The sequence below is a fragment of the Hippoglossus hippoglossus genome, chromosome 9 (genome assembly GCF_009819705.1).
Source record: "Hippoglossus hippoglossus isolate fHipHip1 chromosome 9, fHipHip1.pri, whole genome shotgun sequence".
In the NCBI taxonomy this organism is placed as follows: Eukaryota; Metazoa; Chordata; class Actinopteri; order Pleuronectiformes; family Pleuronectidae; genus Hippoglossus; species Hippoglossus hippoglossus.
In genome coordinates this window covers 19,589,649-19,613,840 of record NC_047159.1, presented here as the reverse complement: position 1 = coordinate 19,613,840, position 24,192 = coordinate 19,589,649, and the positions used below count along the sequence as shown (strand labels likewise).

The 24,192-nt window shown below is 42.1% G+C and overlaps 2 protein-coding genes across 5 annotated transcripts; one reads left to right on the top strand and one right to left on the bottom strand.

Annotated features, from left to right (window-relative positions):
• Positions 1–2,654: 2,654 nt before the first annotated feature.
• On the bottom strand, positions 2,655–22,000 carry LOC117767418 (rasGAP-activating-like protein 1). 3 transcript variants are annotated; one of them, XM_034595029.1, is made up of 22 exons: positions 21,907–22,000; positions 21,447–21,764; positions 21,100–21,156; positions 19,614–19,727; positions 19,187–19,248; positions 17,594–17,723; positions 17,016–17,097; positions 16,653–16,793; positions 16,455–16,546; positions 15,695–15,812; positions 14,877–15,030; positions 13,553–13,617; positions 10,969–11,081; positions 10,143–10,335; positions 9,810–9,947; positions 8,859–9,003; positions 8,059–8,231; positions 6,137–6,274; positions 5,409–5,544; positions 4,655–4,775; positions 4,368–4,444; positions 2,655–4,249 (listed from the first exon to the last, which is right to left on the bottom strand). In XM_034595029.1, the coding sequence occupies exons 2-22, from the start codon at positions 21,557–21,559 to the stop codon at positions 4,101–4,103; spliced, it is 2,511 nt and encodes an 836-aa protein (XP_034450920.1). In that variant the 5' UTR covers positions 21,560–21,764; positions 21,907–22,000; the 3' UTR covers positions 2,655–4,100. The 3 variants fall into 3 exon arrangements, with proteins under 3 accessions (XP_034450920.1, XP_034450921.1, XP_034450922.1); XM_034595030.1 differs by having other exon boundaries at positions 21,951–21,965; XM_034595031.1 differs by having other exon boundaries at positions 4,655–4,769; positions 21,447–21,997.
• Positions 22,001–22,134: 134 nt separating this feature from the next.
• dgcr6 (DiGeorge syndrome critical region gene 6) lies at positions 22,135–23,877 on the top strand. Of its 2 annotated transcripts, none has more exons than XM_034595035.1 (6): positions 22,135–22,260; positions 22,406–22,517; positions 22,637–22,797; positions 23,008–23,108; positions 23,208–23,348; positions 23,500–23,877. In XM_034595035.1, the coding sequence occupies exons 2-6, from the start codon at positions 22,414–22,416 to the stop codon at positions 23,575–23,577; spliced, it is 585 nt and encodes a 194-aa protein (XP_034450926.1). In that variant the 5' UTR covers positions 22,135–22,260; positions 22,406–22,413; the 3' UTR covers positions 23,578–23,877. The 2 variants fall into 2 exon arrangements, with proteins under 2 accessions (XP_034450926.1, XP_034450925.1); XM_034595034.1 differs by having other exon boundaries at positions 22,135–22,517; positions 23,500–23,623; positions 23,737–23,877.
• The last annotated feature ends 315 nt before the right edge of the window (positions 23,878–24,192 follow it).

Here is a 24,192-nt window from a genome sequence, read left to right as displayed (position 1 = left end):
ACTGCCCCCAAGTGGCTAGTTTTAATTATTCAACTTTATAATAATACATTTTATTATTTCAATTAAAAAATTGCATTTTCAGAGGCTTTTTTTTTATTATCTCAAAATTCCAAATTCCTGGTCTCTAGAGAAGCTGAAAAAACTGAAAGTAATTTTGTAAGTGTTATTTTTTACCCAGCTGTGATTGTTTGCCCTGTTCCATTTCACTGGGTTTTTTTTGGCACCCCCTTTTTCAAAACGGGACAGCGTGAGTGAATACTTAAAATCTATCAGGGAACTTTTTTCCATGTTGACTGAAGTTTCATTAACTAAGAGAAATCCAAACTTTTGCTTCTTTGACTTCTTTCCTTTCCACGAGTCGGTCCCTGCAGTGAGAGCGATGCAGGCCCTTTAGACTCTTCAGGTGTGTACAGATGAATAAAACATGGTTCGGTATTTGTCTGATTAAGGAAGAGGGAGATGGTGTTTATGCAATTTAATATTTTTGAGATCTAATACATGATTTATGTGTAGCAAGGAGGCTGACTTGTGGTTGAAACGACAGTTTTCTTTACAGGGCTGCCTGTACCTCCTGCTTTATAGAGTCTGAGGATGTTCACATGCTACGTATTAGAAAATATTTTTGATGTCTTTTTTTGAATGATGATTGTCTCTAAAAAGAACTATTACATGACATTGCTGTATTACTCTTATTAAGACTCATTCCATGATATTTTTGCTTTTGATCAGATGTGGGATAAAGGATTAAACCACTCCCAACACAGGAAGGATATGTACAGTAGTACTCTCTCATTCTATCCACTGTAAACTGTACTTCTTTCTCTAAATTATACCTTAACATTTTTCAGTGGATATGCTGTGCGTTTGTATCCTTCTGCCTGTGTGACTGTGTGTGAATGCATAGGTTCGTGTCCTTTAAAGATACAGTAATGTTCTCCTGGAGGTGCGTGTTAACCAAACATGTGTGTAAGTGTGTTTCCAATGCATCGCTGTTTGTGTATGAAGACATCATAGCTTCTTTAGAAACGTCATCAAGGCTCTCCTGGCGATTTAGCACTGTGGTTATGCATCTGACTCGTTTATTTTCCTCGATCAGATTTGATTTATTCAGGACGGGGACGAGGCAGCGTTTGGCCGCTCTCCTCACTCTTTTTCGACCACTTGTAAAACATCTGAATGTTTTGCATTTTAAGTGCCCATTTTAAACTGACATTGTCAAATCATGATGTTTTTGTATGTGGTTTGATTTTTCTCTTCAGCGGTGTCAACATGTGGCTGTTGAAAATGGTTCACACAGAGAAACTGAGATCTAAAAGTAAGATATAGAGAGACATTTATGAAACTATAAAGGGCTTCTTAATCTATCAGTCTTTAATGAATTGTGATGACCTTGTTGCATGTTTGTGTGTTTCTTGTGGAAAAATAAATGTGCCCTTCAAAGGGGTAGTTTGTTTGACCTTTTTGTCACTTTGGCTCTCTCTGTCCCCCCCTCCCTCTCGGTGGCATGTCCTTCATTTAGCCCCAGCACTTTCCTCCCTGTGCTCTCCGTACCTCCATGTGGAGATCGGTGGAGTTGCAGCCGTAACCGTTCCAACTCACAGTAAATTTGCTTAATGCTCACTGGTGTCTGCCTGTTGGTGCAGAGCTGTGGTTGGTGCATACTAAAACAGGCTGTTCACCGAGGTCTGCGGGAGATCACCCTCTACACACACCCCTCCTTCTCCCAGCACCGACACAGCAGCTCAGGGGTCATTCTCCTCCGAGTTCTCCCTCCTGACCCTCCCCTCCCTCCTGCCCTGCCTCCTCTCACCACTCACCTCTCATGCCTAATGAGGGGGGGGGGGTGATCAGGGAGACTGTGCTGCATCACTGCAGGTATAGGTCTGCTCTCATTATCATTTAAATAAGGCCGGGAGGAGAAACAGCTGCAAACACTGTTTGTGAGGCATAATTTAACAGTAGCTTCTGATTCCTGTTGGATTGTAACGTCCGTGGTCATGGGGGTTTGATTAAATTATTCATTTGAACAAAGGGGTTGTGTGGTAACCATGACACTGTGAGACATGTAATGCCATTTTCTGTAAGATCATGAATGAATGAATGTCACTGCCTGCACTGACTCAGGCCTTTCACATTGAAACTAACCAAGACAAGAGAACATAAAAGACAGATAGATACTAAGTATTCACTAGAATACTTCTCAGAAGAGCATATGCCTCCGCTGAGGCCCAACACTTCCTTTGGATTCAATCAAGCTGCACCAAATTTCACACACTCTTAGATATCAGTACCTTTTCATCAAGATCCATGAATTATTCCCTGTGAAAATAGTGAAAATGTCAAAAAATGCTTTATATCGTTAAAGAAAGTGAAGAAAAGTTCCTGGATCTCCACCAACATGTAATGGGTTCTTCTCTAACCCACACCACAGCCTTTCACCACCATCGTGGTAATCAGTCCAGTAGTTTTTGTGTAATCTTGCTAACTAACTAACAGACAAACAAACAATCAGACAGGGGTGAAAACATAACCTCCTTGGCGAAGGTAATGATTTCTCCATCTTATTGAACGCAGGTTAACTAGAAAGGAATCGGTTAATTTACTGTGAACGGGGCATTTTTGGTTTTCAGGGCAAAAATTTGACACTAGACTTGTTAGCTGAAATAATATTTTACTGAATAATACAATTGTGTTTAGTTCACAGTAACAATTCACTTGGAACAAACCATCATGGTGTATTTGCAAAATAAAGTACAGGCAGTATGTTTTTCTTTTCAAAATAAAAGCCCTTATTCAGGGAACATAAAGTTCACAAACAACACTTTAGTATTGAAAAGATTGAAATCGCAAATCAATTAAAGCAAGGCAGCATTAAAAAACAAACTTTGGAAATAACTATCAATGTAATGTATGGCTGTGTCTGGTATGTGAGTTTTTAGTTTTACATCTAACAGTAGAAATTATGTTTACCAGAATAAAATTCCGCTCCAGATGGAGGTGACATGCTGAGACTGGCTGAGAGATCACTGGACTGATCTCCACGACATTCAGTGACCTTCTCCGTTTTGGGGAAAGACCCTGAACCCTACTCGCTGTACGGGAAATGGCTTTTACGACATGCTTGTGTCTTGTGTCTCTCACAGATTTAGAAAACTGATTGTGAATTTTTTTAATTTCATTGTCTATAAAGAAATTTGGCATCTAAGACACATCCAAGCCAAATGTAGTGGCACCTAAATCTCAAGGAAATGTAAACGTATATATCAAATGGGAGAATCTCAGGTATCTGGATCTGTATATGGCCATTATATCGTTAATAGGTAAATGTTACCCATATGACTTTAGGGAAGGGCTACATCAAGTGTTTTTAAATATGCAAATTACATCAGAACCCAACATGTAGGTGGACTGGCCATAGCACCAAACAAAAGCACATTGTTTTGTCTAAAGGGACCAAAGCAACAATCAAAATGATCATGTTTCTCATCGAACAGGCAGCGGCTTACTGTGGCAGCGTGTGCACCAGCTTTTCATAAACTCATGGTGGTTTGACCTATAATGTTAATGTCACTGCTACATCGTGGCCACGCCATTAAAATATTGTTGATAAAAGCATAATGGGAAAACAACTTACATTCAGTTACTGTAGGTTACACTACAACAAGCCGTTTGCATAAAAACGTGCGACCCAGGTCCTGTACAGTTTCTCAAAAATATAAAAGCTTCCTGTCACATTTCAACAACAAGCGGATGCAGGCCATGCAACAGATTGCTTGTTATCTACATTAGAAAATATCAGAGTCGGATCATGCTTCAAAGTCCCTCGGCCCCCCTCTATCGTCAAGTATCATAATCTCTCCCCGGCGCTGTTGAAGCCAGTGGCCCTCAGGGAATACAAACAGATTCAAAGTGGGAGAGTTTCTTGTGCTCTTCACAGCGAGGCGTGAACTAAATGGCTGGAGGAGGACACATCCTGTGGCCACTTTCTCTCCCTGACAACCGAGAGGGAGGAGAATATCTGATGCTCAAATGTGTTTGTTCAGGATGCAGCCCCGCCCCCTGCCTCTCTCCATCAGTGGGTCCTGGTGTAATGATGGAGTCTAGGGATTCAGAATGACACTGGTGGTGTCCTGCTTCTCTCTGCGCTGGAAGGTGGCGTGAGCCTGCTCCAGATCCCCTAGAACCGCCATCAGCCGGGCGACCATGCTCTGACCTGGCTTCAGGAGCTGAACGTGGCATTCTGCTCCATCTATGAGAAAGAGCACTAAGCCGTTAAAAAACAAAATATGTAATCATGTAGATCATGCAAAGAGCATCCTTGTGCCTTAGCAGGAAATTTAGTTTAGATATACCAGCTGCAGCCTCACCTGGGAGAACGTCAGGGCTGATCTTTCCTTTATTGCTCAACGCCTGATCAGCATCCGGCATCTCCACATATTTTTTCCTGCAGTGTCAGTCACAGAAATGAATCACAGGATCACACACCATTCTCTAAACGCTGCTTTGTCTGTAGACCCTCACAGCTCAACGTTTGATTACAGGGTCAAGAAACACAAACAGAAACAGCAGAGCGGTGTAGTCCTATGTTGCAACATTGACCTCTAGTGTCCAGTAAATGTACTACACCCAGACAGGGGCTGTTGCCTTTGCTGACCTCAGTTTCTCTCTGCCCTGCAGAAGCTCCTTGTAAATGGTCTGAGTCTCAACGTCAGGATCCAGCGGGTCGCTCCAGTCACCCAGAGTCACAGCCGAGTGGGTTCTACTGCAGCCTGTAACTGAACATATGAGGGTCACACAAATATCCCTGATGGGAGTCTCACAGTTTTCACATTTTCAGTGGGAATAGCAATTAAACCGCAAATTCTGGCATAACTGCAGGGAACACACACCATATAAACAATCACTTTAAAAATTCTGAAAAGGTGTAGATTAGATGTAGGTGTAGAACTTTAAATTATTTGCATAGCTCCAAATCACTTAATAGAATAAGAGAATAGAATAATAATACAATAGTAAGGTCCAGAACTTAAAATTATAGAGAAACCCAACAGTTCTCACAACAAGCAACTGTATAATTTTAAGTATGTAATCAGATGTAGCTTTCAAACAGTAACTTAACTCGTGCTTTCTTTGACGCCAGCTACAAACTAGTGGACCAGGACTAAAGTAAGAGAGTGAAATATTGATGTAGTACATGTGAGTCCACATACAGTTTATACTCTGGGATACTGTTAATTCATGATAATCCTTCTGGGGGCATCTTGGGTGTAATTCAACATATTTGTGATTGCAATCTGAGCTACTTTAACTCTCAAACAGTACAATAAAAACTGGTGATATAGTTACATAGCACCTTGACTGGTTACAGAAGGGTCGTGCATCATCAGGAGTGATAAGAACAGGATTACCTGCACGGTCTGCCTGCAGACAGCACGTCCACTTGCCACTGCGATGAGCCCCCGGGTGGAAAGAGGGCAGCATGCGCTCATTGTAGATGCTGACTTTCCTGATCGCTGACAGCCACTGGTTCAGCTCGTTCACGTTCTATTCAGGCAAAACAAAACAGTGTCACCCAGGAGTAATACCCAGTTTATAACTGCCTTACACTCAGTACAGTGCATACCACTGCCAAGACCAAACAGTCCCCTTGTGAAACCACATTTAAATTCAATAGATTTGAATTTTTATTTGGAGCTGTCACAAATTGCAAAAAATCCTAAGTACCTGCCAGATTTTTTTCATCAAGATCAATGAATTATTCTCTGATCCACAACTAAATTTAATGGGTTCTATCTTGACTCATGCCCCTCCCCTCCACAAGACTTCATGTAAATAATTTGAGTAGCCTTTGCGTCATCCTGCTAAAAATCTAACAAAGACATAAAGAAAAACACATCACGGACGAAAATCCCCTTGGTGATGGTTATAAAGCAGGAGGGATATTTAAATTAAATGAAAATATACACAATTATTTTACTATTTCATTTGAAAATATATATAATCTAAGATCAGAATTTTTCACCAAAATGGGTGAAGCGATAATTGCTTTTTCTGTGCCTAAATAAAAAATCTTTGTGGCAAACTGAAAAAGGTGAGGGACTTGTTTGGTTAATGGCTGGTGTCAGTACCAATGCACCTTGCACTGGATGTACATGGTGTGCATCTGTCCGTCGTTGTCCTGGGTGATGACCTGCATTACATTCTGCTGCTGAAAGGCATTTTCATCCACCCTCTCCACGGCACACACGCACTGCACGGGGATGGAGGAGCGCACCTGCAGCGATGGAACCACAGACCACAGCGCCAATTAACACAAGGATGCACAGACCGGTAATGACGGATTGGGCCTCGAGCAGTTTCGCCGGAGGTTTGAGAGAAATAAAAGTGGTGTATGGTTTGATCACAGAGCAAATTAGTGGAACGGCGTCTGATGCTGAAATAGTTTGCACACATTAGGGTCGGAGGCTCGGTGTGAGGCCAGGAGGAAGTGAAGATGAGATCAGCGAGGCAGCAAAGGCCGCTTTAAAGTGTAAATCAGCCACTTCCAATGGGAGCTCGTCTCGCTAAGACTGGAGTGCGACAACATGGAGGAAAGGGGTCAGGACATTGTCTGCAATCTGATTTGCAATGTTAGCATGAATATCCACAGCCTTCAATTAACGCTCGCTTTCATTCCAGTCGCTCAAAGAGAGAGCCTTTTACCGAGGTGGAGAGAGCCCGCTCCCCTCTCCCTCTCTGGCTGGTGAATAAGAGGAGATCATTATCACAAGGCTCAGCACCACATGGTAATAACACTAATGATGTTCTCACAAGGAGATCAACACAAATACATTAAAGCGAGCTGTGGAGGACTAAAATGTTTCCTCTGTTTATGAGACAAGTTGATGAACGTCCTTCAAAGGGCAGGGACTGATTCATCGTCACAAGCCCGATCAGCTTCTAATAAGGAATTAGTCACTTTCGCGCGACCCTGATGAAACTTAATAAATAAGCATGTATCTGCCATATAATAAAAAAATAAATGAACCCAATCTGTAGACAAAACATAACACATTAACATATATTCGCAAGATATACACACACAAAAATGTTTAAAACTCAAATAAATTCAAGTTTTTCAAGTTAAATCCATCATTTGCGTTAATATAACTTGTTAGATGAATAAAAACAAGGGTTGGTAAGCCTGGAATATATAAAATAGCAAGAGGAGGCTACACTTTGAAAAAATGCAACCCACGCACCCCACCCCCTCCCATTGGCCCTCTTGTCAAACGTACGCCCCCACAACACGTGAACGTGCACTGACGGACAACTACTAGAAGCCGTTTTTTTCTGTGGCTCAAGCGTTAACTTCTGGATGTCGTTTCTGCTTCTGATTCAATTCACGTCCAACAATCCTCTGACTATTTTTCTGTTGTTTATTTACCTCTGAAAAATGTGCAATAACTTATTAATACATGTACTTTTATTGTATACACTTGTCACTATTTTCTCTAGTATTGTATTCTTATATTGAGCTCTTTTGCTTTATTTTAATTTTCTCTTTTTTCTTACCTTATATTCTCTATAACATTGCTCTTATTGCATAGCTGAGCTGACTTGTCCTTTTTGTCCAACACTTTTTGTTGTACTGTTGACCCTGTCTTAACTTATGTATGACAATTAAACTTGAACTTGATCTTCAGCGGTATATGTCTCTCCGGCTGAAGACTCCAGTCCTGCACAGTGAGAGCACGGGCATGGTGTCTGCAGGCGGTCGGGTCGGCAAGTGTCAGACAGATACGCCAGCCAATCATTTGGTCCGAATGAAATGATTGGTTGTGTTTAATGCAGTCCTGCGAGGGCCACAGATACTAGCTTTAAAAAAAAATAATTTCATCATTTATTGATGGCTATCGGGACATGAAGAGGATTTCGACAAACGAGATTAAAAAAGTGTTTCGGAAAACAAATTGCCAATCCTACCTTTAATTAATTTTGTTTATAAGTAATTTTCTAAACATTGTAAACATTTTTCTTTTTCCAGTGTAGGTTCTGGCCTATTAGTGTAGTACCAACCTGCCACTCAGGGGTCTTGGCATAGGACAGCGTCTCACTGGTCAACCAGAAGTAGCGTTTCTTGAAGGCGAAGCGGGACAGCAGCTGGGGCCCCTCTGTCTTGTGTTTGTGGAGGAATCCCTCTTTAACTGTGACGGACGGCATGAACACGGCCCTCTGAGGCACCTCGGACACTACAGGTACAAGGAGAGAGTTTGTGATGTGCATATAATGGCACGCTCGTCCACACAGACACAAGGTGGTGCTGTGACAATAAGCAACCAGGCTACAATTGTTTAACTACAGTACACGTCTTTATTTTCAGAGCTTTGTTATTGACAACACCTCCGTCCATCAGCACATGAAGAATTCAAAGAACAGGCATCCACTCCTGCCTTCCAAATAACTCCAGAAGGCAGTAAATGTCAAACTGGCCTTTAAGAGAAAAGAGTAGGTGTGATGTGCAGAAGGAGGCTGAAACACGATATGTCAGAGGGGGAAGATGTTTCACAACAAGAGCCTCACTGACACCTGATGGTGAGAAAGCAGCCCAGATATGTTGGGTAACCAGTGTGGCGTGTACAAGCGCCTGAGGCCTCTCGCTCCAGCGCCCCACCAACTCATTAACCATCACATCTCTTGTCTACACGTCCAACAACTTATGAATATTTCACCAAGGGGCCACAGTATTGTTTTCACCGGATCCTTATATCATCGGCTTGGGGCTGCTGGCAGCCGGCCCGTGGCTAATTCACTACATTTAATTAATCGACAGCTTGACCTCTGAACTTTCCCTTCGATCCCACGGTTCACAGCCTTACCGATGTCATGGTCTATGTCGATTAACTTGTCGAGGAAGTCTTTCACAGACGCCACGCTGCGAAGGATGATGGGATGAAGAGGCGCCATCCACTGCTCCTTTCCGTGACCCAGCTGAAGGCCCAGGTTCCCGACACTTTGCAACGCCTGGCGAGCACAGACACACAACAACATCCACTCAATGCCCACATCTCCAGCACATGAACTGACAGTGCTCGCTGTGAGTGACTGCACATCTCAAAGTCAGAGATCAAAAGGGTTCCTCTGGCCAAGCATGCTGTGAGGCCCTTTGTCCGGCCCACACCTGGCCTAGGGCGAGGAGGAAGTCCCACTCTGCAGCCCCTCTCTGATGCTCGGGCTTTGAACCGCAGTCTGGTCACAGCGCGCACAAATGTAAAAATAGCTTGTTCCCTTTCTCCGTGGAGGACCCATGGCAACAGCACTTCAGCACCGCGGACAGCAGCCAGCTACGTTTCACTTTTAATATGTGACCGTGACCTCCCTGTTTTTAATGATATTGAGGTTGTTTGTGTTGTTTATGTATGACTCTTGGTGATCACGACCATTCAACAATAATGATGAGCTTAGTTAGAAACTACCAGAGGCTTTTATTGCCAGTGCGACAATTATTTTTTCTGTCTGCCTTTTGCAGTTTGATCTATTTCCAGTCGAGACAGGATGTTCGAGCGCAGCATAACATGAGAAGGTATCGTTCCACTGCAAAGTGTGCTGCATGCGAAATTCAATCGCCAAAATTTGCTTTTGTCTATACACGTAGTTTAAATGTCTATTTTGTCTTCCTGTTTCCCATTGTTTGTTAGAAATGACTCGCCTCGCCTCCCGTGCAGCCACGTCTTTCGCTGTTTGTTTCTTCTGCACTTAAGTGTGATGTCTGGACATGAATTAATTATTCATAGCGGCATCTGTGCACACGTCTGTGTTGTGCATCGTACCTTGGCCAGTAGTAACAGGGTTCTGCTCGTGCGCGTGTCCGCGTGCTGGTCTCTCAGCTGGAACAGTTTAGGCGTGAGGATGGCCGGAGCGAAGAAACGCAGGAAGAAGAACCCACTGATGGCCAGATACTTCACATCCTGTAAAAGCAAAGTGAATTTGATGGGAAAAGTTTAGAAATCTGAGGACTGTCACTCAGTATAAGAGTGTAGAGTACAGAGTGGTAGCGGAATATAAAACATGTAAAGGGAGTGTAAAATGAATAAAAAATACATCGACAGGCTTAGAAAAGTGTTTCCAGCTTTTATTCTCAAAGTGTTTTGCTCCAGACTGACCTCGTTCTCGGGTTCAGCAAATTGCTCCTCTACTCTCTTGTGCAGTTGTTTGAAGGCCACTCTCATGACCGGAGGACACTGATCGACTGAGCCCACAATAGATTCAATGATGCTGGTTAAGTAGCTTTGCAGCATCTCCACACTGCTGTCCCGCACCTCTGCCTCCGACACTGCTCCCTTAAATGAAATCCGTCTTTGGAGACAAGGGAAGATGAGAGGATTTATTGTCCCTATGTCAGAAATAGACAAAGTACCATTTGTATAGAGATTTGGTTGAATCGTAAAAGGACCATAGACAATTAAGCATACTGATGAAATATTATGTTAGAGCCTTTGTATACACAGTCTATGGTCAGAGCAATTTCATACATCGGACAGCTGAATACAGATTTTGAGAGTTGAACTGAGGATGTCCAGAGAGCTATGAAGACATGGGACAGCTGATAAAGTGAAGACAGACTGATCTACTGCGGGTGTAGAGGACGTTCGCTCCTGGATCTCCCTCCATGTCAGAGATAGACATCTCAGGGGGCTCATGGCAGTTGCCATGCAACAGCCTCCCCCCTTTTCACATTCCTTTTTTTCATTTTCTAACAGTCTTCCTCTCAGGGGTGAGGCGTACATGAAGTGGGCGGCCACCTGTGACCACGTTTCCATTTGACCATTTTAACACTGAGATCGAGAACTACACAGATGAGCCTACAACCCTCGATCCCAGTTTGTGGCTTAAGACAAGCTGGTGTGAAAGAAAGCTGGACTATTTTAGGTCAGGATATGACGGATCATGGTGTTGTGAGCGGCAGGAAGACGTGTTTTAGGTTTTTACCTTGTGCGGTTCAGGTCGATCTTACACGGGTCCAGCTCGATGTATTTCTTCTCATCAAAGACGCGATTAATGATGGGCTTCAGCACCTCATGCAGATACAGCATGCCAACAGCCTGACAGCAAAACAATACCATATGCTGAGGACAGCTCATTTGCATACATGTTTAAGAATAAACAAGGTACAGTGTGAAGCAGCAGGGGTGCATGAGACGGTGTGAATTTAACAACAATAGGGAATGTGCAGGAAGATAAAGACAGAGTAATAGGTTAGAAACAATGAAAATGTCACGTTTCACTTGTTTTCCCAAGTGCACAACATGTTTTGATTGCAGCTGCTAACTAATATATTTCAAATCTGCACATTTGTTTTCAAAGTGAAATATACAAACTCAGATGTATCTCATTGTTTTAGATACTATTATCAAACTACACAGGCCGTCTCATGGTCAGTTCTCTGAATATCATGGAGATAAATCTTAAACATACATTTAATGGATTCCTCTGTGTCATTGTCCATGTAGAGAATAAGAAAAGATTTGCTGTTTAAACATTTGATTTGCAAAAAAAGAGCTCTTTTAGATCTTTATCTATGGCAAATATTCTTCCCCCTCTGCTATATTATATATTACTAGATATATCATACTAATATATGTCCAATCTTATCTTTCATACTCATATATAACCTATACTTTTTATATTTTGTATTTATTATTTTGTTATATTTAGGTCTGGTTTTCATAAAACCCATAACTGTTATGTGGGTCATTGATGTGACGCCTATATTTTCTGTCCGACTGCATTTTCTTCTGTTAAAAAAAGGTTTAAATACATAAAGAAATACCATATATATGTAGTACTTCTCCCGTATATGTACACAATTTCCAAAAACCATTAGTTATTTCACTGTTTCTGTTTTTTAAAGTGTCAAAATATCATGTGGTGCGACCGTCCGGCCATGACTGCTGCTGTGAAAACTTCTTTGAAATTACTCAAAATCTATTCAAATTTATTTTCTGCCATATTTGGCATGATTTCCAAAGTGTTTTGTAGTCCTGTACAAAATTGCAAAGCATTTGCATTTATATTTCCATCATAGTATACAAACAAACTTTGTCCGATGATGTCCATTTTATGAAATATCATGTCGTGCGACCATCAAGAAAGGACCAATTTGGGACTTTGATGTTGAAATCCATTCAAAGACAGGAAGTTGCATCATAAACCATTTTGCCAAGGACCCACGGAAGCAGCAACAGGTTTGTAACTCTCTCTCAAATTTGGAAAAAAATAACCTTTTTCACAGCTGGTATGTAGTTGCCACATTTGGATATCATGTGGTATGACCTCAAAAAAACTATGAATTTGTTTGTTATTTAAAAATATATATATTTTGATTATAAATTTCATAGTGACCTTTTGTGCTGACCTAGTTTGTTTTCTTTAGGAGGCCAATTCTGTGCCTGTAAATTTTGACTGAACTAGAAAATATCATGTGGTGCGACCAAATGTGGTGCGACCATTGCAGAGTGTTTTACATGATAGATATATGTCCTAGATTGGGAGTTTTGGGGCTTTTTTAAATTCAATTAATGATTTATATACATAAAGTACTTTATTTTAGTATTATTTGGAAAATATTTCTATGCAATTAGAGTATTTTTTTCTAATATTTCAGAAACAACGGTTTATGTTTAATTTTTGTACAATATCATGAATAATTACCACCCCAAAAATGTAACATGTAATTTTATCTCGGTTATTATGAATTTATTAGTTATTTATTATTTATTTATGTGTTTATTTATTTATAACTGTATAACTAAAAAATGAAAACTACAAATAAAGCAACATGAAGTACATATTGCTCTTATGTGTTTTTCATCACTGGACGAAATGCATATTTGCATTAAAATGTTCATCTATCATTAGTCCAAAATAACTTATTGATTTATGGCATGACATTACATATCTTTTTCAGCTACAAGAGAAATAAACAGCAGGGAGAGATTCCATATGCCAAGTCAAGTGAGTTGACAGAGAGAGAAAAAGAAACAGAGAGAGAACTGGAGGGCTGCATCCAGACATTCCACCAGTTCTGGTTGATGTAGATGTCGCACAAGAGCAGCCAGAAAATGCAAATGCAATGAGCCCCACTTTCACCCTTGTTACTAATGACTTTATATTATTGAGAAATTGTAAAAAAAAAATGTAAGCATATTAAGGAAATTAATTAATATTAAGATAAATTACGGTCACACCACATGAAATTTTTTAAGGCCACGGCCAATTCATCTAGATGAAAAAACACTAAAATCAAATAATTTGAAATTTGTATATGATGTTATGTGTACACAACATTCCTAATGTTTGAATAATTATAATAGATATTCTTTTTTTTTGTATTTTAAAATTGGACTGTTGAAAATCCTTATACGTCATTGACCCATGTACCACATCCCACACATATTTTTAACATTTCATGTATGTATTTTGTATTTATGTTGAAATAAATTAAACAGTAGAGAGAGAAAAATCCAATACTTGTAGTTCCTCGCAACATAAAACAACAGTTACATCATCGCACCTTCATGAACTGCTCCATGGCTTTGGAGGCGAGTGAGTTGGAGCGGAACAAAGTGTTTGGATCAGCTGTGAGAACAAAAGAGAAAAGAGACCGATTAATTTTATAGTAAATAACGACACCATTTAACCTGAAATACATGTATTTACATTAAATTAGAACAGAGAGGCAGCAGTTAAGATTTTAGAGAAGCGTGGATCTGATCATTTCCTCTCCATTATTATCTCCCAGCCAATTTAATGAAGCCGCTTTCACAGACGCTCTCAACAGGGACATAATCGAGCTCGATGAAAATCTCTGAGATAGATGCATTGCTTCATTAAATTCATTGGCAGCTATTAATGAGAAGTGTGGATCCTTTGTGTGTTTCTGGTGTCACTTCAGGCTTCTGGCATGTGTGACATGTTTATCAACTGAGAGCTGATCTGCTTTGGAAGCACAGACCTCTCAGTGTGACAAATGAGGACAGAGTGACCTTGCTGACACAACATTTAAATCCTTCAAGGTGGCAACACTGACATATTCATGGTGACAGGGACTGAGGTTGTTAGGTGAAATATTTTCGGTGACATATGTGAGGACCTGTGAGTTTGCACTGAAACCCAGTGGGTGTGCTGCGCAGTTTTCTTTCCTTTACCCCTGTGCCCAACTTTAATGTCTGGCTGCCAACGGCATCTATTCTTGATCAAGCACTTACTCTCAGGATCATGTGGAGTTGCTATGGAAACTTAGGCACTATGCTTATTATCTCAAACTACACCAACACAACCCAAAGACCAGAGCACAACTCTGTGTGAATTATCATGGGAATGTGGTGCGGAGGCAATAACATGACTAATCCAGACCACAGAGGAGCCATGAAAAAAGACTGTTGGGTGAGTAAATAATTGGCATTGTTGAGGCAAATATGGTGCTGGTAGGTTTTAGACGCCCACGCTCACACACCATGACTGTGGCGCTCGGAGACCTCTATGTCATTTCAGAGATAAATAGCAGCAGCTCTCAGAGGGTCTCCGGAGTGAGGAGTGATTGCAGGAAACTGGCAGGTCCCGAAATCTGACTAATGCAAATAGTGACTAATAGAGATAAATGTAGAGCAAATGCACACTGTGTATTGTGTGATCACAGATGTCACATGTGCTCAGATATGGAGGCATTAATGGTTGGCATTCTTCTGAGAGACAAACTGGAGCATACTGGCGTGGACCTCCACTGTGGGACAAATAAAGGATTATCTTATCTTGTCTCTGTCGGATCAGTGCACTTCATAAATAAGCCTTGAAATTATGAGTATCTGTCATTGATGACATGTTGTCTCTAAACTTACTGGTGTGGTTGACCTCCCGCGTGTTCAGGTAGTCCAGGAAAGGCACCACAAGGCCCTGGCCCAGGTAGATCTTCACCAGGGTCATTGCCACATCTTGACGGCTCTCCACCGTGGTTACATCCTCCAGCATGGTCAGAGCGCTGCTATCCTCCACCTGGGGAGAGGACGACTCAGGTTATGGGCACAGAACGTGAACGGCATTGGGAGGACAACAGAGGATAAATGAGGCAGATGGAGTGAAATGAAAGCTGGGCTCAGACGACAGGAATATGAGCCAATTTAATTCCAATTCTGCCCCCCCCCCCCCCCCCCGAGAATTGGAGGAGAAATTAAGTCTGGCACCTTAGTGATGTTGGGCCCAGAATAACTGATGGAGATTTTACTGCAACCATTTTCTCAAACAGACTCATTTAGCCTTTTGCTTTTGTATATTGACATAAGAGCAAGTTGTCGCTCCACGCCACCCCTCCTCTTTGTTTACATCTGCTTCCCCATGAGGTCACAGGAGAGATGGGAGGTGGTGCGCCTCTGTCCCCGGAGCAAAAATGTCAACAATATCCTGTAGTGTTTGATGATGATTATTTTTTAATCTTGTAGTGTGGGCGTGTTGAAGATTATGTAGAAGAAATGCGCTCTCCCTGTGCAACCTGATTTCAAAATGGTTTTAAAACTCCTGTAGTCTGAGCCCAGCTTGACTGTGCATGAGGTAAAGAAAGAACAGCACATATTCACACAGTCCAGTCTCTGGACACAGAAAATGATTTATCGTGCAGCTGAGCACACGAGTATCAGTGCTGCGGAGGAGTCGTGACGCTGACCTCTGTGGGCGAGATGACTGACTCAACCAGGAGGTCAATGAGAGGCTGGTAGTACACAGATGGCAGGATGCGATCCTCCACCAGACGCACCTTCAGACGCAGCGCTCCCAGCTTACCACTGTGACAAAGGAAAATACCAAAGAATCTCAGAGAGAACAGAGAGAGAGGATTAACCTGCATTAAAGGTATCTTGGGAAAGATGGGGAAATCTTTATGGACTTTTTGAATAAACACAAGCTCCTGGCTTTGTTGTCTATGGTTTTGTTTAAAGTTAGTAAGTTGCTGAAATCTGCAGGAAACTGTCGATAAAAAAGCAAGACGCTGATTGCGTGTGATACATTTGAATGCTCTTTTTTTTATAACATCTCTAAACACAGTGATAGTGTGTACTTATGTTGTGTCAATTGTTCACACTGCTTCCCTAAACCACTCAGGTGTAACACATAGTCCCAGAGCGAATAGGTTTTGTAATGACTCGGGTAGTTACCAATTTATACTCAACAGTTTGCAACCCTCAATAAAAACCCTTTAACTGCGAGTCTCTTAGATTCACTTTACTTTCGCGTCATCTTTTCGCAGTTCACTCAGCTTTGTTTGGTCTAAAATTATCTCAAGGAACAGACGCATTTAAAAACACCAAGTGATTGCGGCTCACTTTGAGCCTTGAGAGGTTTCCAAAAGCAAAATGCATATCTCATTTGTAATATACAAGCATACAAACTCAACACACTGTCCAAATAAACACACCCATAATTCTCACCCTGCATCAACTTCGTTGTTTCCCAAGGGTAGCAAACGGAACCAGCCCTCTAACAGAGGTGTCTTGTGCAAACAAGCAAGAGGGATTTCCACCTGCAACCAAGAGCAAACAAGGATATGACTCCAGGCAAGAACAATAACTTACAATAACAATAACTTTTTTTAACCAACCATGTATTTAAATCTACAACATCCTCACCTTTCCAAGAAAGTCATTCTTTCCCACCATGTCCCAGTCCCAGACCTCCACAGTGACGTGTCCTTCCACACTCAGCTCCTCTGGATCCACCTCCAGCTCCAGTGTCTCTCCCCAGTGAGGGAAACGAGTTTTCTTGATAATCTAAAACACAGCATTTCCAGGTTATGAGAAATCCACAATAAACCTTTGTCACCTCACTATTGTCGAGGGTGAAAGGCACCATAGGGGATGTTGCACCTTGTTAAGGCTTATTGTTTTTTGTGCATAGTGGGCTATACAAACTAAATTTGTTGGACGACTGATTGACCTCAGCTCACTTATGCATGTTGTAATATAAAATGATCAAACTACCAGACAACTCACCGAGGTCTCTGCGCTGTGGTTGTTGAAAATAACTCTTGCGAACGGATCCGAGGTCCCGGTGATGTCTCTTGGAGCCAAGTCTCTGTAGTTATCACCAGACAGAAAGACAACAGAACCGATCAATACGCTGAAACCACTCAACAAACTCTTCTAAACTGTCAGCGAGGACAAATCCTCTGCTCTCCACTCGACCTTATCCTTTCAAACTCAATCCACATTCGTGGGGTCATGTTTGAATAACTCAGTGTCAAGTTCTGAGTGACATGCTCATTAGTGCCCTGCCTGAGAGCGAGAGATTGTAGCCTGGGACGCACAGATGGGACAGTGAGTGGTGTGATATGGCGGCGTGACTCTGGAGGAGAGTGTGGAGGCCTGCGGGGTGATGGTGTAAAGATTTGAGCTCAGAAATAGTGACGGCACAGGAAGGACTAAGCTACAGAAACTTAACTTGTGTCCCCTTTCATCATATTGAATCTGCTTATAAAGACGATTATAACATCATGATAATATGATGGTCACATGCTTGCTGCTCATTGTCCTCTCATTTTGCTGTGTCATGGATTTGAAAGTTATCTTACCTGGCTTCAATGATTTGACAGCGCAGGTTGATCTTCTCTGTATCTTTCAGCAGCACCACACTCAGATGGATCTCTCCCTGGACTTCTTCATCAGGGTCGACCCTCGTCAGGTTCAGCCAGTTGTCCAGCCCTGACCAGGCAACACGGAAAGACACCAGTCATTTAAAACAGCAATGCTCAATAAACACTAAAAGCAGTTGTTTTGGGCCAATTGAGAAACTGATGAATTAACCTTTTCATCAATAACGTCAAAGTAGTCAGGTAATCTCCTTAATCAGACAAAATAATCTGCACATATTCAGATTCATTGTTTTAAATTGAATCAAACCAAAACATTCTGGGTACTCCCTAGTCCCGTCTTCTCAGTTGAGAGGATTTGCATGTCTTTGTTTTATTCAATAGTAAACTGAAGATTTTCAGGATTTGTGCTGATAAGAGGTACAGACGTCACCTTGAGCTTTAGGGAATTATGGTGGCTTTTGTATTACTATTGGGTGGCTAGGGGGTAGAGCGAGTTGTCCTCTAACAAGAATGTCGGTGGACCGATCCTTGGGCAAGATACTGAACCCCTGATGGCTGCGTCGGCAGTGAGTGAGTGATGTGTGATAGAGAAAGCGTTAGATGCACTGTACGAATGTGTGTGTGAATGGGTGAGTGGCAAAATTGTACTGTAAAGCACTTTGAGTGGTCATCAAGACCAGAAAAGCTGCTATACAAATACGAACATGTTGTGGTCTAATCAAACATTTTAAAATGGCAAATTTTACGCATAAAGGTATAAAATGCTTTATAATCTATAAAGTACAAGACAAGATGAGAACATGCTCAGTCCCAATCTGATATTGTTTATATTTCAGCCGTGTCACATCCTCTGTTTCGCTGTGTGCAAGGGTGCGTCAAGGCCAGACTGTGAGAAGATTTGTGCGAGGGAGTAACTGACTCAGTACCACCCTGTGGCCATTAATCACACGAGGCCAAGCCAGGTGGCTTTCTACAGAGGCATCAGTATTCAGCAAACACACCCTGATAAACACATCGAGCAATTTAATAAAACTACACAACAGCATCACACCGCACCATATTTGAAGTGCTCCGTCTAACCAAGACAATGCAGAACGTGCTGGAGATCGTGCTGACATGAAGACTGGGACTATAGTTTCTAAAATGTGAAAGATTCTGTAAGACATTAAAAAGGCTTGAGGTCATTTAAAATTAATTGGCTGTTCTATAATCATTTTACAGCACAGTGATGTTCCACACAAACAGATGGTTTATGATGCGCGATGAAAAATACTAGCATTTAGGCAGATGAGCACCAGGAGAGCCATTTAATAACAAATCAGTGGGAACGCTGATTTCACCGCCTCCGAGTTAGAGATTACGCGACCGAAACCGACTCTTAAGTGCCTGATAAATGTGCGCTTATCAAATTAAATGTGTGAGACAGCATTGGGAGACATTCCCAGAGTCTCCGTCTAAAAGAAAAAGGAGGGCAGGTCGCCTCAATCACATGGAACTTTGACTCGGTCGTGGAAATCCATGTAAGTTTAACCTCTGAGCTGCGGTCGTGCACCCAGATATGTTTAGTTTTACCTTTGGCTGGAGACCTGATGGCTTCTTTATTCAGTGAAATCTTTCCAATGACATCATCGTGCCTGTTGAAAGAGATAAAAGAGGAGATTATCAGAGAGAAGCTATTGATGCTGCAGTTGTTGCAACAGTTAAATGAGGTGAATTTGAGGACAGACTGATTAGAGCACCGTGGTCACAAGACGACCAGAGAAAAAAAAAAAAAACTTGAATCACTCAATGTGGGCGACCATCTGTCTGATGATGTTTGTTTATTCAAAGCCTGGAGTTACTTTCTCAGAACATTTAAACTGTATGTGAGGTTTTAACCCAAATATATTAGTTCATGAGCCAAGTTAAGAAAACACTGTTGGCTTAGAGGACTATAAATCAACTGAAAGGCTCCGTCAGTAAAGAGGCTGAATATGGAATAGCTTCAAATGACTGTTACCCAATGGTGTCCTCGTCCATGACATGGAAGGAGAGGGAATGGAAACCCATCGGGAGGTGCAGTGTATACTCTTCACCCCAGAAAGGATTAAGGTTCTTCCACACTGTGGCCGTCCTGAAAGGTGAGGTTATACGTGATGAACAGACCTTATAGCAAAACACATCACATGAATGTACCAACAGAAACCAGCAGAGTCAGGCGTCACTGTAAAAGTGGCAGCAGTACAAGCTCTCACATACCCGAGGGGAGACGGATCATATGCTTTTAAAACCACTAGGATCCAGGATCCCTCCAAGGCATCATAAGATGTTTAATGGAATAGGACAAAAGGGAGAAACATAAATCTGCTACACATGATAATTTATTTTTTATGACTTTTATCAAAACTTTGCTCTAAGCTCTTTTGAAATTAAACAAATCCTCGTTTATGGACCCGCTCACATCTTAGCGACATACTGTACGCAATGTCATAATCAGACATGACAACATGTCGCCAACATGTTCCACTGAACAGTTCAGAGCATCTCTTCTACCTGCAGACTTTTTATAAACAATGTTGATTTACTATTCCTTTACTGTATGAGGTGAGGTTTTTGCTAAGTTTCCTAAATGTTTCGTTTTATACAAACTCTTAAAGGTTCTGTTAAAGCCAGAAAGGATTCTATGAAGACAGTCTATTGAACCTCAATAAAAATGTTTTTGTTATTGTAACGTCCATTTGACCGAATATTGAAAAATGTTGAGTGCGGAGAGTTGGTCATGAAGGTCTGCTCAAATTCAGTGTCAATTTTAGTTACAGCAACCTCGTGATAACAATAGAATTAAAGTTTGAACCACCACTGGAGCATTGCAGAGCTTTATGAGCGTGTCCGTTTTCTCCCTCCACAACCAGCCACATCATCCGAGAACATCACACTCGAGTCAGTTGTCCAGTGACACCACAAGATAATTAGTTTGACTGTCTGCAGTGAATCATTGTGCGATTTTCCCTCAACGTGCCGGATGGAACAATGGCCACTGACTTTTCTCTACGTTGGTGTTGAAGACAACGACAAACATTTCCTCCAAAGTTAAATCTGGATACTGTCAACGAGCGCCACTGAAAATAACTGTTATTTGGAGAATGAGTGGGGAGGAGGAGAATGAAATCATCTGAACTGGTGTATTCTGCAGCATTCACCTTGCCTATACGCAGGGAGCACCCTGCAATAATAGATGCACCCTCTCCATGGTTACCTGAGGGAGTTTTAAAGGCCAGACCAGTATCAGGTTCTCTGCATTGGAGGGGCCACGCTGTGGGCACCACCACCCGGGTCACACACACACACATACACACTCCACCCTGGATTACAGAGTAGTGCAAGCACAGCCAGAAAACTGAGCCAATGCAAATATAAACTGTGATGATGAATATATACTGTATATACAAGATACTTTTCATAAACACATATGTGCAGATCTTCATTTAAAACAGAACAGGACTCACCTGGCCACTACTTCATTGTCAACTTTTACAATACAGTATGGATCACTGGTTCCAGAGCTGAAGATGACAAGAGAAATACAGGACATCACGAGACATATTATAAGAAGCAGTTTGTCTGATGGTCAAATGAATCTCCTCTTAAATTTAAACACTTGACTATCACATTTCTTCAAGAAATCTACATGAGGCAGTGTAGCACAGCTGGAAAAACCATTTCACATGCAAATTGGACTTTTCCCCGTGCAATCTGACAAGAAGCTTCTGAACAATGTTGTGGCTGTGTCGTCTCCATCCTGCGAGTTGAGACTTGAGCACAGAGCCACATGCCTTTCGGAAGGATTACTTACACGTCTTTGGCGGGGAGGTTCCTGCCCTCGACAATACGAAAATAAAGAGATGTGTTCTGGGCCATTTTGGAGTCGAGTGCGGTAACAATCCAATATTCCTCCTGTGTTCCCATGTGCGGGCTCTTATAAACAGAGCTCTCCTCCTCCGCTGCAACTCAGTTTCCTTCGCTTCATGGCACCTTCAGCGCGTGACGGCGCACGGCTCTCTCTCCAGCAGCGCGCAACACAGGCGCGCGTCCACATTCAGATCCGGATCCAGATCAGATTCAGATCAGATCCACAACCTGATCCAGCCCAGTCACAGGAGCAAGTGGGATACTGTGGAGCACACACACACGCACACACGCACACACGCACACGCACACACACACACACACACACGCACACACATACACACACTGCGCTGTGAATGAATGGATCATCACCCATGTAAATGTAAACATGAATAAACTGCCCTCACATGACTTGTTTTAAAATCTGACACCGTCCACCAGCTGTTTCTACCTGACGTCACTGCATCTTCTATATAATTTGTCACCGTCTTAAGGACGGTGGGTCACACCTGACAATTACATTCAGGAGCGCCCCCTTCTTTGTCTAAACGCGCCACCAAGTGAGCATATTGAGCTACTGCAGGTGCATTTACATACAGGCATCTTGGCAGCCACCTCTCCGGGGTCCTCACTGAAGTACATGTTAGCGTATAAACAATACGTTAGAGCAGCAAAGCTAAAAACAAGCTTTTTTCAGCCTCTCATGTTGTTTATGTAACCTAACTTAACTTTTGTTAGCAGACGGACGTCATTATATGCAGGCTAGTCTCCCAAAGACAACACATTGTCTTGTTTCCGGGACCTTTACACTGTGAAAACAGTGAAATTAGCCCAAACTGCTGCTAGCTTGGTTAGCTAGCTGGATGTGTTGAACAGCAGCCTCTTGTTTTGCTCTCACTTCTCCAGTGAAGGAGATGGATGGTTATCCCGGGGTCACTGGCGGGGATTCAACCAAGCAACAGGAGAGACATTACTACCTGTTGTCTGAGCTGCAAACCTTAGTGAAAGATTTACCCAGGTAATGTTGCCTAACCTTCAGACAAGGGATCACAGCAGTTGGTGTCTCAGGTTTATCTGTATGAATGATTTATTGACTGCATCTCGCTGGGCATTGTTGTTCTTCTCCTCTGTGTTTAGCTCCTTCCAGCAGCGCCTGTCCTACAACACACTGAGTGACCTGGCCCTGGCGCTCATAGATGGGACGGTGTATGAGATCGTGCAGGGGCTCCTGGATATTCAGCATCTGACTGAAAAGAATCTGTACAACCAGAGGCAGAAGCTGCACGGTGAACACCAAGGTCAGTGCTCCACAGAAAACACGCAGTGACTGATGGGGTCTGTTCACAACTGCAAGCCTATTCCTGTTACCTGGGTAAAATCAGGAATTCCTCTGAAATCAAACACTCTGCCAAGTACCAAACCTGCTTCATGAAACGGGGGCCTTGTTGTGAGGTTGGTAACTGCAGATGCTACTGTGATGCTTGACTGCTTATCCTTTGTGTGTGCAGCACTCAAACAGGAGCTTTTACGAAAACACAAAGACGCTCTGCAGTCGTGCAAGTCTCACAACCTTGGGCTTCTCAAATCAAACCAACAATCGGAAGTAGAGGTGAGGCAATGAAATCCTAATGCCTCTGTTTGTAAAAAAGGACTATTTATTGTCATATGTCTACATGTTGATTGGTTTACTAACATCATTTATCGTCAGGCTCTGGACATACGTGTGCGAGAGGAACAAAAAATGATGGATAAGAAGATTGTAGCTGAAATGGATCAGAAAGTGATAGACCAGCAGAACACCCTGGAGAAGGCGGGAGTCCCAGGGTTTTATATCACCACAAATCCTCAGGTTACCCTCTTTGACTGTTCACTTACTGAAGTTGAAATCCATAGTAATGCCATAAATAGTGGGGTAGGATACAAATATGCTTTTTTAATACAGATAAATGTCCATCAGATGGCAAAGTGTGTCCTCACCTCTTGCTTCTTGTGTGTTTCAGGAGCTGACAATGCAGATGAACCTACTTGAACTGGTCCTCAAGCTTCAACAGAAAGAGTCACAATCTGGAATACGATGAGGAAGATAATGAAGAAGCTTTATTTTAGCATAAAACCAACGGCATATTCTCACAATCCAGTTACTGTGAGATTCACCGTGTCTCAGTCAACATGTTACTTACATTGCTGTTTGTAAGAAGCAGCAAGTTCAGAGAATGTTGAACACAGGTTGTCCCGAGTGTTTTGGTCATCACCATCATAAGCCGGTTGGAGAGATGAACATGGCTTGTAAAGCGCTTAATGCTATGTCACACATTAACATTGAATTGATTTGTTTTGCTTCAAATCCTTTAAAGACACATTAAAGGACATGAAGAGAGGACCAGACGTGGTCGTAAATGGAAATAAGGCTGTGACCTTCCTGAAATAAGATTATTTTTAAGAGCCTCTTGGTGCCTTTGGAGCAGTCAGCCACGTTTGAGGTGAAAAGGAAAGTGCAATTCCTTTGGGTGTAAACAGATATCTAATTATGTGATCAAATACAAAGCCGAATTTTATTATAATTATTACGTTTTTGCCATTCCTTAAGTCGTTCTGGCAGGTTGTGTGAAAACCTGATGTTTATTTAAATCAGCCGCTGGACATTTGAAAAGTGGACCAGCTACGACTGACCTGACCTCATGATGTTCACCTCA